Below are 18,596 nucleotides of genomic sequence, written 5' to 3' on the forward strand. Positions count from 1 at the left end.
GGGAATTGGGGAATATGTGAATATCCGGACGGGGATGCCTTTCCATTTGCACCCTACCAGCTCTCTCTTTGGAATGGGGTACACCCCGGACTACATTGTCTATCATGAATTAGTCATGACTACTAAGGTAAGCCTGCCCTCTTGTGATCCCAGCTTTCTGGGTTGAGTATGAAATCTTTTTTTTTTTTTTTTAAAGCAATCGGGGTTAAGTAACTTGCTCAAGGTTACACAGCCAGTTATTTCTGGGTGTGGTGCTGAGTATCTGAGCTCGGATTTGATCCAGGTCATCCCGACACTGGAGCCGGTACTCTTACTCGCTGAGCCACCTGGCCGCCCCTAAGCAATTGGGGTTAAGTAACTTGCTCAAGGTTACACGGCCAGGTGTTTCTGGGTGGGTGCTAAGTGTCTGAGCCCAGGATTCGATCTCCAGATCTTCTCAACACTGGAGCCGGTGCTCTTACTCGCTGTGCTACCTGGCGGCCTCGTTGAGCATGAAATCTTTCATTATCTTTTCCAGATAGAGAATTTTAGCTTAGGGGTATTGTGGCTTCAGTTGAATGGGAAAGCTTGCTGAATTTGCCTGGCAATTGGGAATTTTGAGGGAATGTGCTAGGATATGCTTTGTACACATTTGTTAGTAACTGTTGTTCCCAGGGGCAGCAGATCTTGACCTCATTTCTTTTTTAAGGAATGTAGAATCTTCTTTGTGCCTTGGCCTTTTCTTTTTTTGTGATCTTGGGGTGAAGACAGTGGTTCTCAGAGGGAAGAAGTTAGGATAAGTTAGGAAGGAATGTAGAAATGTAATGATATCTGGTACTTTTGCCCACATGCTTTGGTCTCCCTCAGATGCTTTCTAGAATTGATGATGTTTACTCTGAGAGGAAATAGCTGAACCATAGGCTGACTAAGGGTCATTGGGTCCTGACTTGAACTGCTTCTGTCTCACTATTCACATTGACTTCTATGTTTCTCCATAGGAGTATATGCAATGTGTGACTGCTGTGGATGGAGAGTGGCTAGCAGAGTTGGGCCCCATGTTTTATAGCATTAAACATGCAGGCAAGTCACGCCAGGTAAGTGGCTGTACCTTTTCTCATCAGGAGAAAGTCTTTTCAAGAACCTGTGACTATTTCCTGTTGCTTAGATGATTAAGTCCAAACTCCTCAGCCTGCTATTCAAGGGCTTCCATAATCTGTTCCTCCTTTATGTATCCAACCTTACTTTCTCTTCATCATGAACTTTGACTCCAGGCAGGCTGCTCCTTCCTGTCCTTCCATGTGTTTATTCTTGGCTTTGTGCTTTTGTTTATGCTACTCTCCTTGCCTAGAAAGTCTTCTCCTTTCTTCTTTCTATCAACCAACATGCTTGTCCATCCTTCAGGACCAGATGAAGTCATTTTTCTCTAGGGACCTTTTTCTGACTAAATCAGCCTACATTGATCTGTCCTTTTTCTGAATTACTACAAGCACTTAGGCTGTATCCAAATTGAACACTTGGTAGTTTGGTTCTATTTCTTGTGTCTTATCTCTCCAGTATGATAAAGGAGCATCTCAAGGTCAATGATCAAGTCTTTTTTTATATCCTCTGTAGGGAGGATGTAAATAGCGTCCAGGGTGATGATGAGCACCCAGTGAACAGACTTCTGTTGACTTGAAGGATAGAACACTCAGCAGAGTCTGAGTCAGGGCTGAAGACTCCAGCTCTGATTTAGGGGAAAAAAGTAGCAGCCTCACAGAATGAAGAAAACTTAGGGGAGAAGAGAGATAGAAACAGAGACAGAGAGTAAAGTATCATTAGTGGAAGGAACCATGCCCCTGCTTCTGAGAATTGACTTGGCCTTGGCTTCTATGATGAAGTGACCCACAGTGGCAAGTTGGCCAGGCTGTATTAAGATATATTTGATTTTCATTCGGATCAGCCCCTCTCTCTTCTTCCTCTGTAGGAGAACCGCCGCCGGGCCAAAGAGAAAGCATCTGCTATGGAAGAGGAGATGGCATTGGCTGAAGAGCAGCTGCGGGCGAGGCGGCAGGAGCAGGAGAAGCGCAAGCCCCTGGGCAGTGTGAGGTGAGCTCAGGATCCTGAGCCAATGCTTTGTGGGGGCTCATGGCTGTTCTCCTTCTCCTGTTCTCTTCTTGTGGACTGTATCGGAAGTCCCTGTATAACATGGACATGGGACCCAGATGACTGCCTGATTTCTTCTTCACAGGGAATAGGATGTAGTAGAAGGGAGGCTGGGTCAGTGGTCATGTAGAAGGTGGGAGGAGTTCTTATTAAACATGGAGGGAGGGAGGTGATTCATTGCAATAAAAAGCACAACTTCCCAGAGCTGGCCTTTGTGTCTTGGAGGCCTTTTGTATCCAAGTCCCGTGGGCGATGTCTAGTCTTTGCCATGTTTGTCCAGGCACATTAAGAAGACGTGTATTATCTGCCTCAGGGTGGCATACAGTGGACCAGATTTGCCAAATCTGCCAGTCTGGACTTAGATGAAAAGTGCCTTCAAATCATAATACTAGTGAAAGGTGGTACTAAGCACATGTCTGCTTTCCCCAGTTTAGGAATCATAAGCCAGGGTCTTTCACCAAGAAGAAATTGGGCTTCTAGAAATGACTTGGGATTAGTTTATCAACGGAAGGCTTTGTCCCGTCAGACAGAACCAGAAAGACTAGAATGCTCCAGTTGCACTTTTGTCCCTTTGGAGAAATTCCCAGGGAGTGCATCGTTTTTCATTGGAGCAAAATTTTTATTTTATAAGTTAATGTGTCTGAAAATAAGGGGAAGACTTGGTCACAATGAATTCAGGTGTCAGGCAGATTTGAGGTCAAATATGCAAAGCGCAGATGATACCCTGATTGGTCCAGATTCTATTAAAGGAATGGGGAGAGGCATTTAAAAGAACCTGTTGTGGAGCAGGCACTGTGCTAAGTATTTTATAAGCATCATCTCATTTGGTTTTCACAACACCCCTGGGAGGCAGGTGTTGGTGTTATCCTGCTTTTAACCTTGAGGAAATTGAGGCAGGTAGGAGTGAAGTGACTTACCAAGGATCACACATCTAGCGTCCAAGGCCGCATTTGAGCTCAGGTCTTCTGATTCCAGGCCCAGCACTCTATAGCTCTGCTTAGTTGCCTCTGCCTCTAAGTTTTTATCTCCTGTAGTTAATATTTTTTGGTTCTATAGGAATTTCCAGAGTAATGCATATATTCTTCTAGTCCTTGAGGAATTTATGATTTAGGAAGCTTTTTTAAATGGTGAACAAGTTTGGCATTTGTGAGTTTGGTTCACAGATGCTTATTTCCAAATGCCAGAAGGAACATAGTCATGGTCCTGTTTGTGCTTTGGGAGAGTCTGATGGCTTCCCACCATCCTTAGGACAAGAAAGTATTTTAAAGAGTGTCACCCGAATCTCATGAAGCAGCTTCTGTTACTACGTAGTTCTTCCCATTTCTGGTTAGTTGTACTCAGCAGGTCCTGTTTCTCTTGATTTGTACTCTTTGATTAATGGTGACTGTGATAGTAAAGGAGCTGGAGATTGTGCCATCCAAGGATCATTGGAAGGCACTGAGGATAATTAGCCTGGAGGAGAGGAGAAGGTATAAGGCAGGGTAGGAGAGTTGACTTCCAGGATTTTAAGGGCTGCCATGTTTCTATAAGATGCATTAAGCTTGGTACTGCGTAGAAGTCACAGAAAGGTAGCAGCAGCCTTAGCTGTCTCAAGGGCAGTGGTCTTCCTCTCACTTGAAGTTTTCCAGAAGAGGTGAGGTGAGGTGACTACTTGCCGGCTCTCTCATAGGGAGTTCTTGTTCAGGGTAAGCTGTAGACATCCCTTCTACCTCTGAGGTTTTGGAAAAGGAAAGTAAAGGAAAGCTTTCCAAAGGGTGCCTGTTCTTCTATAATGGGAGGCCCCTCGATAAGACAGGGAACTGTCTTGGAATTGCTTGATTTCCAAGGAGGCAGTGGGTTTCCCACATTCCTAATTATTTCTTTTGTTTTAGAGAGGCAGAGATTTCTAATTTTAGTATGACACACCTTTTCTTTAGCCCTGTTTCCTCATTTGTAAAATGAACAGGTGGGGTTAGATAACTTCTGAGATGCCATATAGCTGTCAACCTAAATCCATATTCCTAACCAAAAACAATCCCAAAGAATAATAGGGAAATACATCACAGACATTTTATTCCTTAGAGTATCCCAAGTACAGGTTAGAGTACAACAATCTAAGGCTTCTCTGGATTTCTTGGGTTGGAGTGAAATGTCATCAGTTTGCTGGCAAACTCTGCCTTCTGTCTCCTAGGTCTGTTAAGATCTACACTCCTGGGCGGAAGGAACAAGGGGAGCCTGCCAGCCCTCGCCGGACCCCGGCCCGCTTTGGACTCTAAGCCAGCGTTGGATCATGGGAGGCCCATAGTATCCAGGAACCAGTGCGGAGCTTCCTCGCGGGCCGTTGGTGGCTGTGAATGAGACTTGTATTGACTGATGTTTCTTGCTGAGACCCAAGATCAGAAAGCATGGTTGTCTTTTGGTGACTTAGCGACACTTTCATCGACCTTTTTCCTCTGGCTTGTTGACAGGGTGATTCCTTCAGGGCTGAGGAACCCTGCGTTTCTGGGTTTCCTTTTCGTACTGCCAGAGTGACCAGGAGGGGCCAGAACCCATCTTGTCTGAGAACGGGGGAATGCTGTGATGCTTGGTGTATAAATGTATCTTTGCTTTGTCTGTGTCTTGTTTTTTTAATCTTTGTGTAAAGCAGCAAAATGGATCTGGAGGGAATTGTAACTTGTTTACAATCCAGGAATTTGGAAATAATTTTATTGTTTCTAAAACTTTACTGTGTTTCTGGCTATTCCTTTGTCCTATTCTGCCCTAGGGCTTCACTTTAAAGTCAGGTTGGGTTGCTCTACTTCTTTTCTTTTTATTTCTCCACAAATTCCTTGGTAGTCTTGGCTTCCTTTCTTTTCTCCCAGAAAGCATCTTTCCTTCTCCTGTGGAGCTTGCTGGATAGTTCCCCACACTGGAAGGACCCAGGAGCTAGGATTAGCCAGCTTTGTTTTAGGAATAGTTGACCACGACGAAGCATTGGCGACTGTGCAGTTATTAACGGGCTGTGAACATGTCCTCGATGAGCCAGAAGAAACGTCCGTCAGAAGAATGACTGCTTTAGCAAATCCTTCGCTCCGTCAGCTCCATCACTCCCAGTCATGGCAGTCTGACTCTTTGGCTAAGTTCCACTTTATTGATTTCTGGGAGAAGGGGGAAGGCCTCAGACTGGTTTCCCCTGCCCCCCAATTAAAGAGTCTCTTAGACTTGCTGAGATGTTACCTTTTGTGTGCAGTCATTTCAGCTGCTTGACTTCAACCCTCTTAGTAGATGCCCCTAAGACAGAGTTTTTGTCTGATGTTTTACTTAATGAATTTCATACTGGGAGTGAATTCCTGGCTCTTGTCTTGTTCAATAAAGGTCATGGTTTTGCTATTCCCATGCTATATATAACAAATATTATATCATTATTATTTGTTATATTGTTATAAATATTTGTTATTCCCAAACTGAGCTATAACAGTGAGGCAAAGTCTCTGGAGATTCTATTTCAGAAACTTGGAGTTCTTTTTGTTGAAGCTGTGAGCCCTATTTTGTTATTGGGATTGGAGGTCTGGCTAGCACTGGGCATCACCTAGAATTATTCATGGGATATTCAGAGCAAATTCTGGAATGGAATTTAGGTATCCAGCCTGCTTTCCTGAGGTAGCTTCCCAAATTGGCCTTCTTGGTGGGATGGCTGGAAGGACTCAATCAAACACTTTTGTTCTTCCTTAGGTGGGAATGATAATCAGAGATTTAGACCTCTGGTTATATATTGAGACAATATAGTGTGAGTCTGGTCTTTGCCACTCCTATAACCCTAAATCACTTAACTTTCCTAGGTTGTCTCATCTGTAAAATGTGGTGGATAGAATGATCTTAGAAGTCGATTTCAGCTTTGACATCTGATGACAGCTGTTTATTGGTGTGACTTACTTATGCTTCCCTTTTCAGAAATGAAAAATCACAAGTTGAATCATTTGGTCTTAGTATGGAGTTTTCATTCAGTCGTTTCAATCATGTCTGACTCTTTGTGACCCCGTTGTTGGAGGTTTTCTTGGCAAAGATACTGGAGTGGTTCACCATTTCCTTTTCCAGCTCATTTTACAGATGAGGAAACTGAGGCAAACAGGGTTAAGTGACTTGCCCAGGGTCATGAAGCTAGTAACTGTCTGAGGCCAGATTTGAACTCGGGAAGATGAGTCTTTCTGACTCAGTGCCACCTAGCTGCCATGAAAATGAGATGGCTTTTTACGCATCAGGATTCTGCTGGGCCAGTGATTCCCCTTGTGAAACATCACATAGTTCACTTGCAGATGGCTGTAGATGTATTTGGAATTTTCTTGAATGTGCCTGCCTAATGTTGAGTTTGTGGACACAAGGAATGCTTTTAGTTTAAAAAAAAGTAATAAAAGTTATCCATTGGGGCATTTTATGTTTGATGTGTAAGTGGGAAAAAATACTTTGCAAGCCATATAGTTTACTTTGCAAGTTCCACTCATGTAAGAAGCTTCTTTTCCTACCCTTGCTGTTGATGAGAGAAGGCACAAAAGTCACTTAAATATTTTATGAAGTAACTGGGTTTTAAAGGCAATTTTCTTTCATGGACAGAGGAAGGGACTTCTAAATAATAAGAAGGGCTAGAATCACGAGTCTGGTGGAAGATATGGTCTCATATTCTGTGGACTGAGAAGAGTGAATTCCTAGTGAAAGACCCCCTCACCTTTCTCCCTAAAAACCAAAGGAAATGCCTCATTTAGATTTAGGTTGTCTGTGATCCCCATTGTTCAGTTTCCTCCTTTCAATCATATCCTTTATAAAAAAAAATGAATTTGTTGTTAAGAGAGTTTGTTTTGGCACAAGACTTCCCAATAAACTTCTGCAAAGTAGGGTTTTTTTTTTTGGCTGTTAGAAAGGAGGGATTGTGTGCTTTAACTCTGGTCAATTATAGCAGTCAATACGATGATATTTAGTATCAAAGATTTCAATCATGTTATTTTATAGCCTTAGTTTGTGTAATTTTAGACAATCTCACCACTTTACCTCTCTTCTCTATATTTTATTTTTGCTACTTGTAGATTTGTAGGCAGGCATCACTTGATGGTCTCTTTTCCAAACTCCAGTTGTCCATTTTGGGGATAGTGTCCCTCTTGTAGCCTAAGCCTTCCAGTACTGGTTGTGGTTTCAGAGCTGGTGCATTGAGTCTTCAGATTTGTGTATTTCTCTTAACAGTTTACAAATAGCTTTATTGTTTTGCAGTTTAACTCACTGCTAGTTAAAAAGGTATAAGAGGAATCCTGAAGACAGAATAACTGAAGGGGCTAAATATTAAGACTGCTTCCAGCATATGGGCAACCAGGAACATTTTGTATTTGCCGAACCCATTATAAGGATCTGAAAATGGGACTGTCCAAATCTTTTTTGTTGAACTGTATTTTCATTATATTGATTATATAAGTGAACCATCATCTGGGAGTAGGCTATATCATTCTTTAAACTAGATGTTTCCTGAATGGGATATGTCATATACCCAAGTGACTTTATGATTTATCATTTGGCACACTTTAAGTTTTATTGATTAGCTTATAACAAATTCACTACAGTGAATAATTCAGTCCCTTCCCATGTAACAGTTACCATAAAGAATGTATCATTGTGTGGGGTTGATACTGTGGGCCAAGAAGAAGTCAAGTCCTCTCTTCTTTTTGGTCATCAAGTAGTAATTACATGCCCCATTTACCTCCTTTTCCCATCTCTTTGCTCCTCTACCCTCCTCAAGTGGCTGCCCCCCCCCCATTTCTCCCTCCCAAAGAAAGACTCCCAAATCATCTTGAATCAAACATAAACGAAGCATTGAGAAGTGAGAACAAGTGTGTATATAACATCTCTCTCTTTGTTCAAAGAACATATTTTTCTACTTGGTGATTCACTATGAAAAGCACGGCATAGTTATTTCTCCCTAGGTCCTGCAGGTTAGGAATGTGATTTCTAGCACTCTAGTCAATGTAATGCACTTTCACTTCAATAAAATAATTTGGATGTCCTGTGGATTTCATTATAATGGGATTTTACTTGTATAGGAGAAAAATATGGTTAAAAGCAGGAAAGGATTATGGGGACCAAGGGGAAGGTAGCTAACGTGTTTCCAACTCTCAACTTGGAAAATCTGCATTAGACTCACTATTATCCCTTATATGCCTCATCATCTTTTGGACTTTTTTTTCCCTTTCCCTTTCCCTCCCAAGGCTTAAAGATTCTTATGTCTTTCGATACTAAAAAGTTGATTTTTCCTTCCTTGTGAATGATATCCCATTGAATTAAAAAAAAAGAAGACATCCAGAAGTTTGCTCTGGGAGTTGTTCATGAGTGGTGAAACCCGTGTCAATATAAATGAAAGAAACCTGTCATTCCTCTGCTCAGGATCCGGGCAGGGCTTGGGAGTGACTTGAAATGGGCAGAAGGATCTGGAGTCCCACTGACACCTCTTCTGTATGAAAAACATTTATTACCAATCTTAGTCTGATATACACTAGTATGGTTTGGAGGCTTGCTCCTTTTTGACTATGGACAAAGCCAAAAAGCATTTGGGAACAGAGGCAAAATAGGCGGGGTCCTTGCTGTAGCAGGCCTTCGCTGGGAGTCAATTAAAGACAAATTGTGAAGCTGTAAACTCAGTTCTCTCCTGCACACGGTGGCACGAGATGATATTCAATGCAAGGAATTGTAACATCGTAATGAGGAACCTAGGAGGAAGCAGAAAATGACAATTTTGACTCAAGGGGAAAGAAAATCACATTTTGAGGCAGCTGAAAAGCCCAAGAGGCCAGATTTCAAAAATGGCTTCTTCCCTCTGAGTTTGCCCTATGGTAGGGAAGAATGATGGAGATTTTAAAGGTTGTAGAAAAATACAGTTGTGGAATCATGATGTTTTCCTCAAAAAGATTAAAAAACCACGATGGTGGAAATCTGATCTTGTACCCTGTCCAGCAGGGTCTAAGCTGGTTCTCTGGGCTTAAGGGTCTCTTCTACGTTTATATTTCTAAATACGAACCTAACAAAGAAGAATATAGCACCTGATCAGGTGATGTGAGCTAGTGGAGGGCTGTGTGTGTGTGTGTGTGTGTGTGTGTTTTTAGGTGGCTAAGACCATTACTGTTTCTCTACTGTGAGGCATCCTTTATTTCCTCCGTCCCACCCTCCTCCCCCCAGTGGCTAGCTGTGCTTCTTTGGTAATCAGACCACCTCTTGGTGAGCCGCACTGTGCATAGGCATCCATCTCAAATCAAGTGATGTGACTACAATCTTTCTTTAGAGAGGCACCTGTAGTTTCTTTGCATTATTTGAGTCTCCCTTTGACTAACGCCTGGGGGGATACCCCTTACCATCAGATGATCATTTTGTTGGCGCCTGTCATCTATTTCTTTCCTCAGCTTCTTGTTTTCATGCTTCAAATGGACCATCACGTTGTGGAGATGGCTGTGGGAAAGGAAGAGAGTAGTATATGAACATTGAGGGGTCAGCATGGAACACAATGGTGTCTGGGAGGGATGGAAAGAGATACTGTTCATGGAATTTGAAAGCTGGAAGGGAACCTTAGAGATCCCTGAGTCTCCCTTGATAAAGGGAAGAGGCCCCAAGAAGGAAGGGATCTGTGTGAGACCACACATCCAGGGATACATCCAGGGAGTAGCAGGGCCAGGATTACATCATTCCTGTGATATTCCCCTGATTGAGGGTCTGACACTACTTTCCTTCCATGAAACGTAGGGAAAAAACTTGTGCCTCCTTTGGGCTGAAAAGAGCTACCCAAATTCTTTGTGGATCCCCTTTCCTCGCTCAGGGCGATGAGTAAGGAAAGGATACATACCAGAGAGACTCAGCCTAAGAGAATGGAGGTAGGGGTAGGGGGATTGGATTAGCTATTACTTTCTCTTGTGAATTTAATTCCAGAGATAACACTGAGAAATCAGGATCCAAGATCCGAGAGCATGTCAAATGCATTACCCAACTGGCTGATGAAAAGGAGTAAGTCCCCCTACCTCCATTCTCTTAGGCTGAAGCAAAATAGCTATATTCTGTTGAGGTTAAGATTGATAGTTTTGTGGCTGGGAAGGCTAAGTTCTTGGTAGTATATGGGGTTGGGGGGAGACAGGCCCCAGCCTCATTAGTAACCACAACATGGCAAGAAAGAGCTGTGTGCTCTTTAACCCTTGAAAACCTTGAAAACTCAAGGGTTTTTGCGACAGAATCAATTAAGTTTTGATGAAATGATAAGGATTCCTAGGTGGGTCACAAAAAAGCTGCCTTTGGGCCCAATTCTATACCATTTGGATGCTCCAGAACAGGATCTCCAAACCACTCTGGTCTAATCCTACTCAAACCCAGTGTGGGCTGGACCTGAAGGGCAGGGATTAAACAGTGTTTTCATGGATGTGTTGGGCTCCATGTGGAATGCCAAGGCAGTGAGGCTGAGCTGAAGGATCATCTTTCTTGACATATTTCAAACTTACTTTTGTTCCTTCACCCAGTGATGCACATCAGATACGTCAGATGCGACCCTTTCGCTCTCCTGGTGAAGTCTCCAGGTGTCCTTGTGTGCACTCCCCAGGGTGTTCCTAAGGGCTTCCACCTAGGAAAAATGGAAAGGCAGAAAGTGGGAAAGAGGTAGGGGTATGGCCCATCTCCCTCCCAACTCTCAGGTAAGGTCTGGTCTTCCCCAAGGAGGAGACCAACTTTGTTACCTATTCCCTTGGTCTGAGGGCAGAACTTTACTGAAGTTTGTTTCTACTAAACTCCACAGCTCTACCAGGAACAGTTATGGTTGGGAGGAGGATGGACAGGGCCAGAGCTGCTGGCTCTTAACATGCCCAGAAGAAAATTCTCCAGCACATTCCTCCCTAAACTCCTCTTGGAGCCTATTTTCTAAGCACCGCCCTCCTTCAGGTTTGGGAGCTGCTTCAGTTGAGTACCTGACCCTTGGTGTATGAGACAAACCATAAATCCCAACCCTCGTCCTGTGCGTGTGGGCCTCTGGGAAGGAATGATGTCTAAATGAAGTCAAGAGTGAGGTTGGAATGAGAGCTGACAAAACCTGCGGCTGGATGGAGACTCATGTACCTCACAGCTTGTTGATATATAGCGTTCCTTTAAAACGGAGATTTCATCCTCTAGAAAGTCATTCTGTCAAGAAAATCAGAAGAGGACAGTCTGCTGCTGTGCACATCCCGAACCTCCCTCTATTCACGGTGCAGAGACTTCTTACTGCACCTCCTGTGCCTTGTTCTTAGGCCCCAGGCTAGTGAGGGCTTAGGAAGCCAGGGCACAAGGAGGTTTGCCTCTTACCTTTTTCTCTTCTTCCCGTAGGTTCTCCTTGAGGGAAGCCATTTCCACCTTGAAGACCACAAGCTGCTCATCTTTGGCTGCCAAGAAGTGGAGGTCATTCTCATGTGTCCTTTGCCAGAAGGCCAACTGATAGTTCATATCTTCTATCAGCCGAATGAGGGCTTCCACCTGCCGAGGAAGCAGAGCCTGTGAGCCCAGGATATGGGACATTCCCGGCCTAGTCTGATGGTAAGGCTCCCTACATCCTGGAAAGCAAGCCAGGCTTAGGTCCAGTTCATAAAGGAAATATGCTTTCAAAAAGTGTCTGACAGTGGGTGGCAGAGGGCAGTGGTTACCTGAGCCCTCATGGGGATCCCCAAAGCAGCCCACATGAGCAGGGAGGTGGACAGACCAAGGGAGGGTGAGAGGGAAGGGGTGGGTGAAGCTTAAGGCTTGAGGTCCCAGGCAGTCTTGGGGCCTCTTGGGGAGGGTGAGCTTGGGGAACCAGAGCCGGTCTGAGTAGCAGAACAAGCATTGGCTCAAGTTGGGCCTGGCTAGGCTTGTCCCACAGGACATGAGGGCCAGACCATTCCTACCCCAAGAGGTGGGCCAGGCAGGACTGTACTTTTCTCATGAGGCAGCCCGGCATTCTCACCTCTTCCTCAATCTGCTGGTGGAAATCCTGCAGCTTCTTCAGCTCCCCATTGAGCTTTTTCATGCGGAGCTGATAAACACATGTCTCCTCCTCCAGCTGAAACTTTTTTTGCCAGGTCTGCTGTAACTCTTGGCGAAGCATGACTGCCTCCAGCTTGGCCTGATTGAGTTTTGGGATAGAAGCCAATGAGCTGTGGTGAGCCCAGCTGCACTGGCCAATCCCCCTCCTTGGTTAAGGAGGAAGGACATGGGGAAAGCTTCCCTAAGAGACCATGGACAGCATCTCATGGGAGGATTGTTTCCTTTTGGAAGGTTCTCCTTTTCTCTAGTGACAAAACCTCTATTTATATTGCTTTTCTAGGTGGGTTAGGAAATAGAAAGGGAGAAGGTAAACAAAATGTTTTAAACTGTGAGTTTTTTCAATTGACAATTATTTTTTCTCCGTTTCTACCTCCTCCTACTAAAAACAAGCAAACAACAAAACAAGATTAAAAAAAGACACTTTGTAATAAATATGCATAATTAAGGGAAACAGATTCTCTGTTGACTGACCCAATCCCAAAAGGTGGGTCTCCAGTTTTTGCACCAACAAAACAGCTGAGTTGTGATTAGAAGGGCAACTAGGAGAGGGTTGTCTTTGCCGATCAGTACACAACAATGGAAATGAATTGCTGAGAATATTAAAAACCTACATTTCCCCCCCCCCCAAGCCCTCTCTTCTTCTAATCCTATGACTTTATTGCTTAGTTATGTACCCTTAAGACAACCCATCTTTATCCCTTTCCTCTTTTCCTTCAGGTCCATCCACACTTGGCTCTTGGCCCTCCCTAGGTCAAGGTTAGGAGCAGCCAGGTGCTGGCTCTTCCTTTCTGCCTCGAGGGTAGTGATGCCTAGGAGGGGATTACAAGGAAATCCCATTCTCTGTCCTTTGAGGTGCGAGATGCTTTGGCTTCTAGGCTTTGCTTGATATTTTGGCCAAAACCAGTTGGATGGGGATCCCCACTCCTGGTCCTCCATCAGTCCCTGTCCCCTGAATCTGGCCTGACCCCCTGAATCTCTACCTTGTATCTGTACAATGGGATATGAGTTTATTTCCTAACCTTCTCCAGAGCCTCCTTCAGACTGTCTTTCTGAGCTGACTCCGGAGAGCAGTGAGTAGTTTTGAGGTTGTTCTTTTGTTCCTGTTTTTCAGCCTTTTGAAGATCCTTTTGCACATGGGTTGGAGCTTCTGTCTGGTGCGCCACCTTGGGGAAGGGAATGCATCATCCTTCTTCCAACTCTCACCGATAAATACTTTTGGAGACCTTGGGTTGGATACTCACAGGAAGCCTATTGTGACTTCTATTTCTAGGCTCTGTTGATGACCAGTTTTCTTTTGGGGTAATGTTCCCCTTTTTGAGAGTAGGGTGACATTTTGGGACCTGGTTCATGATATTCTCAAAGGAGTGTTTTGTAAGTACTCTTGGTTAAGTCTGAAGACACAACCCTGCATACTTACAATGATGAGTTATGTTCCGCATAACTCCCTAGAATTGTTGCTTTCTGGGAGTATTTTTCTTAGAGTTAGGAGTGATCTGAATGTATTCCCTAAAGACAGGCTTAATATTAAGACTTTACACCCAGGCCTTAGTTCGAACAATGAAGTATGTAGTGTAGAGAAATATTTGGAGTTGGAAGATCTGGTTTCAGAGCCTGGCTTTGCCACTCATTGGCCTCTGGGCCTCCTCAGGGCTGCACATATAGAATGGGAATAATATTACTTGCACTGAACTCATAGGGTTATAGTGAAGATCCAGTGAGATAATATATGTTCGGTACTTTATAAATATCAGTCACTATCATTATGTTTAGAGTTGGGTTGGCTAAGCCTTTATCCACCTTTGTATGAGTAGGAAGCAAACCTAACCATGGCTATACTTGGCTTTCCATCCTTAGCATGTCTGCACGCGTGTGTGTGTGTGTGCATACACACACCGAGTATCTGTTGCCTTTCAGTGCTATATTTCCTTCAAATCATTGCAATGGTCAACAGTTTGGGTTTATAGCTCCTATTCTTGTGGAACCTCAAAATGTTTGACCCTAGAAATCACTGTGTTGAGAAACTTAAGACTGGATGTTGTCTAACTTCCTAATCCAAATGGCTCTAGGGTGAGGCTATTCCTAAAATGAAATGGTTTGGTCCTCTGTCAAAAAAACCATTTACTTTTTGGAGAAGCTAAGGAATATGGATTCAGGGGAAATGAGAGAATCCTTCAAAAGTCTGGAATTCATACTAAGAGCTTGAGAAGTGACAAGACTGAGAAATGCCAATGTGAAGGTGAAATACTGAAAAAGATATCATATCATTCCAGGCACCCTGGAAGCCAAAGCAGAAGTCATTGAGAAATCTGTCGGAGGTGCTACTGTGTTCTACAGTGACTAGAGAAGCCAGGATTCGTTTTCCTTCTGTGGTGGAGAAGTCAGAGCTTCTCTTTGAGTTACCTGGCAACCTGATGAATGATTCCCCAACATTCAATTCTTTGCAATGCTCACCTCATTCTCCTTCATCTCAGTTGCCTTTTCAGTCGTCTCCAGCTTGTTGGCAGCTGACTCCAATTGCTTCGTACAATGTTTCAGTGCATCCCGGAGGACCTCGTTCTCCTCCTCTAGCTTACCCACTTTCTCCTTCTCCTATTCCCTCATTGATCAAATGAGATAATATATGTAAAGGACATTGCAACTCTTAAAGCATTATATATATATGTGACCTTACTAGTATTGTTATGTAAGAGCAAAGTGCATACTTGCTACCATTCTCTATAATTCCACCCTTTCTCTTGTGATGCCTTGGCCCTTCTCTATTTTCATAGACTGTCTTTTAATTATTCTAAAAAATTCCTCTCTTGCAAAGAAAACCGGAGCAAATTTAGTTGGAAAAGAAATGATCTCAGCTTTCCTTTTCCTCTCTTCCTCACATTTTGGAAATTAGGGTAGGTAACCATCTGCTTTCACTCTTACTCATTTCCCCTTTGGTTTCCATGTTTAAAAACAACAAATCAGCCATTGCCAGATGTAAATAAACTAGGAGTAAGAAAGGCCATGGTTGGGGGCTAGTTTGGGGAATCCCACTAAATCAGTCAATTACTCAATATTAAAGTCCTCCCTATATAAAGAAAGAAGGTACCTATCTTTGAGTCATTAACTGGGATGTAAAAGTGAAACCTTGAATTGACAAGTTGCTAGGTAGGGGTAAAAGGAGGCCAGGAAGCCTAGAAATGAGCTTGGTCATAGGGTTTGGGGTGTTAGTTATTTACTGGGTGTTATACATCTGTGACAAAGGATGGGTGGCCTTTGTCAGCATGATCCCTCAGAGCTGCCACTGTTCCCCACCACTGTGGTACTCTTGGATCTGCTCACCTTTTCTGCCTGCTGTTGGATCTTCTCAATAGCACTAAGCTTTCTTGTAGGTGAATCACATTGCCTTGGATAACACTGCACCTCATCGGACTCCTCATTGAAGAAAAAACATCCAGACATCAGGAATTATCTGCCACCTAAAACGCTCACATCTATCACCCAGAGCCATAGTTCTATACTTCATCTGGTGACTTCTTGGCCTGTTCTCATCAATCTCCTTGACCTCTTCTACAAACACTTATAAAGAAAATTAGAGTGAGTTTTCCTGGAAGACTGACTGTCTTGATATTCTTTTTGCTTACTTTCGTACTCACAAAATGAGAATGAGGGTAGGTAGCCAGCCTACAGCTCTCCACTGGCACATATTTCTCCTTTGGTTTTCAGTTCTAAAGCAACCAACCAACCAACCAGTTAACCAACCTCAAATAGGAGGTGGGAAAAAGTGGTGCCAAGGTCCAGGGTATTTGGGGTTTTCTTGTAGGTAAGTCCCAATGCAGTGGATAATATTGTATCTCGGATGAAAGGCTTTAGTTCTCATCGTTGGACTCATTCAATCTGTCCTTCTTCTATTCATTATTATTATTATTGCTTTTTTGTAGGGGGGAAGGCAGGGCACTTGGGGTTAAGTGACTTGCCCAAGGTCACACAGCTAGTAAGTGTTAAGTGTCTGAGGCCAGATTTGAACTCAGGTCCTCTTGACTGCAGGGTTAGTGCTCTATTCACTCCACCACCTAGCCGCCCCTCTTCTATTTATTATTGAAAAACAAAGACAAAAACATCAGGAATTACCTGACAGGTAAAACACTCAGACCTATTGCCCTGAGCAATTATATTATTCCTCTTATCTGAGGGAGGAAGTATGTTATATCTTCATCATATGACATCTTGTCCTATTTGCATCAATTTCTTTGACTTCTACAAAATCTTGCAAAGAAAGCTGGATTAAGTTTATTTGGAAAACTGATTGTTTTGACTTTTTTTTTCTTCTTACTTCCTCATTCAAAAGTAGAAACAAATCTAGGCATCTTCCTTCCCTCCCCTACCTTCTATTATTTCTCCTTAGCTTCCTAGCAAACAACTCTTTTGTCAAGTGCCCCTATAGGGGCTCCTATTAAATTCATATTTTCCAAGAGCTTGCTACATGGAGAAAGAAATGACTTTTACTTCAGAGAGTGTGACATGAAAATGAAACCTGGCTTTGGTGGGAGGATAATTAGGTTTGGATGGTGACCAGAAAGCCAAGGAATGAGCTTACTCATAGGATTTTAGTTGTGAGCTATGTACTGGGGAATGATAGTTCTGTGATCAAGGATGGGTGTCTAGATTACAGAAGGAATTTCTTGAGCTGCCCTCTTTCCTCACTGTGGGGCTCTTTTGGGTCTTTTGGGTTAGGTTGCACATTAGCAACCTCAGATTGACCACGGTCATTGTATTTTAGGTATTGGTTATTTACTGGGTAGTGAGAGAGCTATGACAAAGGAGGGGCACTCCTAATGCAGACAGACATTTCTGAGCTGATCCCTTCCTCACCACTATGGTGCCCTTGGATTGGTTCACCTTTTTGTCCTGCTGTCGCATCATCTTCTCAGCAGCACTGTGCTTTCTGGTGGATGAGTCCCTGTGTACCCTCTCCTGGCTTTGCTGGGGCTCATCCTCTGTGTCGGACAATCTGTCTTCCTGCTCATTATTGAAGAATAAAGTCCTAGACATTAGGAATAACCTGGAATGCTTGCACTTATTGCCCCAACTTCCAGCCCCACATTTCTTCATGTGATGTCATGGCCTGTTCTCATTCATTTCTCTGACCTCTTCTACAAATTCTTCCAAAGAGCATTTAATGAATTGGGTGGGACAATTGACTTCTGGACTTTGTTTTTCTTACTTCCAGTCTCTTTGCATCCACTCCTACCCTTTTCTCCTTTTTCTATCAGGTATAAAATGTCCAATCTACCAAACATTTAGCAAACCTCAAAGGGGAAGTGGGAAAAGACGCTGGAAAGGTCCAGGTGTTTTGGATGTCCTCTGAAAGTCATGTGTTTTTTTAAAAAACTCCCTACCTGGAGAACAAAGTGACCTTTTTCTCAGAATGATATGAAAGGGAAATCAAGGTTTGGTTCAAGGAAAGGTAGGTTAGGTTGCAAATCAGCAACCTCAGATTGACCACAGTCATTGGATTTTAGGTGTTAGTTACTTACTGCGTAGTGATACAGCTGTGACAAAGAATGGGCACTCTCAATACGGATAGATATTTCAGAGCTGATCCCTTCCTCACCACAATGGTGCACTTGGCTTTGCTCACCTTTTCTTTTTGCTGTTGTATCTTCTTCTCAGCAGCACTGTGCTTTCTGGTGCATGAGTCCCTGTGCACCCTCTGCCGGCTTTGCTGGTCCTCATCCTCTGTGTCGGACAATCTGTCCTCCTGCTCATCATTGAAGAACAAAGTCGCAGACATTAGAAATTACCTAAAATGCTTGCACTTATTGCCCTGAGCTCCAGACCCACACTCCATCCTGTGATGTCAGGACCTGTTCTCATACATTTCTTTGACCTCTTCTACAATATGTTTCAAAGAACATTGAATGAATTTGGTTAGAGCAACTGTCTCCTGGACTTTTGTTATTTCTCACTTCCTCACTTACATTATGTCAGTATTGGAAAGAAGTCTCTTTGCCTTCACTTCTACACATTTTCCCTTTGTTTTTCAGGTGTGAAATGTCCAACCAAGTAAATATTTAGCCAACCTCAAAAGGGAGGTGGGAAAAGATGCTGCAAAGGTCCAGGTGGTTGGGATGTCCTATGAAACTCATATGTTTTATAAAAAAATCACTGCCTGGAGAAAGAAGTTAACTTTGTCTCAATTAGTTTGATAAGAAAATTAAATCAAGGATTGGTTCAAGGAAAAGTAGGTTAGGTTGCACATCAGCAACGTCAGATTGACCATGGTCATTGCATTTTAGGTATTGGTTATTTGCTGGGTAGTGATAGAGCTGTGACAAAGGAGGGACATTCCTAATACAGAAAGACATTGAATGGCTGATCCTTTCCTCACCACTATGGTGCACTTGGCTTTGCTCACCTTTTCTTCCTGTTGTTGCATCTTCATTCCAGCAGCACTGTGCTTTCTGGTGGATGAGTCCCTGTGCACCCTC

The 18,596-nt window shown here is 43.3% G+C and overlaps 2 protein-coding genes across 9 annotated transcripts; one reads left to right on the top strand and one right to left on the bottom strand.

The window, feature by feature from the left end:
- Positions 1-6: 6 nt before the first annotated feature.
- LOC138176323 (pre-mRNA-splicing factor ATP-dependent RNA helicase PRP16-like) lies at positions 7-17,487 on the top strand. 2 transcript variants are annotated; one of them, XM_069107135.1, is made up of 4 exons: positions 7-127; positions 978-1,073; positions 1,943-2,064; positions 17,379-17,487. In XM_069107135.1, exons 1-4 carry the CDS (start codon positions 35-37, stop codon positions 17,407-17,409), a joined length of 342 nt encoding a protein of 113 aa, XP_068963236.1. In that variant the 5' UTR covers positions 7-34; the 3' UTR covers positions 17,410-17,487. The 2 variants fall into 2 exon arrangements, with proteins under 2 accessions (XP_068963236.1, XP_068963235.1); XM_069107134.1 differs by lacking the exon at positions 17,379-17,487 and adding an exon at positions 4,292-8,423.
- Positions 8,562-18,590, bottom strand: LOC138176322 (polyamine-modulated factor 1-binding protein 1-like). Of its 7 annotated transcripts, none has more exons than XM_069107130.1 (11): positions 17,747-17,924; positions 17,005-17,124; positions 15,448-15,540; positions 14,584-14,721; positions 13,152-13,295; positions 12,053-12,211; positions 11,419-11,586; positions 11,194-11,256; positions 10,587-10,705; positions 9,459-9,552; positions 8,562-8,819 (listed from the first exon to the last, which is right to left on the bottom strand). In XM_069107130.1, exons 1-11 carry the CDS (start codon positions 17,897-17,899, stop codon positions 8,748-8,750), a joined length of 1,323 nt encoding a protein of 440 aa, XP_068963231.1. In that variant the 5' UTR covers positions 17,900-17,924; the 3' UTR covers positions 8,562-8,747. The 7 variants fall into 7 exon arrangements, with proteins under 7 accessions (XP_068963231.1, XP_068963230.1, XP_068963233.1 ...); XM_069107129.1 differs by lacking the exon at positions 8,562-8,819 and adding an exon at positions 18,524-18,590 and having other exon boundaries at positions 9,265-9,552; positions 17,747-17,866; XM_069107132.1 differs by lacking the exons at positions 8,562-8,819; positions 17,747-17,924 and adding an exon at positions 18,524-18,590 and having other exon boundaries at positions 9,265-9,552.
- Between the last annotated feature and the right edge of the window lie 6 nt (positions 18,591-18,596).

This window comes from Petaurus breviceps, unplaced genomic scaffold (genome assembly GCF_028583685.1).
Source record: "Petaurus breviceps papuanus isolate PSGF00001 unplaced genomic scaffold, PetGlider_PUasm1.0 85731, whole genome shotgun sequence".
NCBI lineage: Eukaryota > Metazoa > Chordata > Mammalia > Diprotodontia > Petauridae > Petaurus > Petaurus breviceps.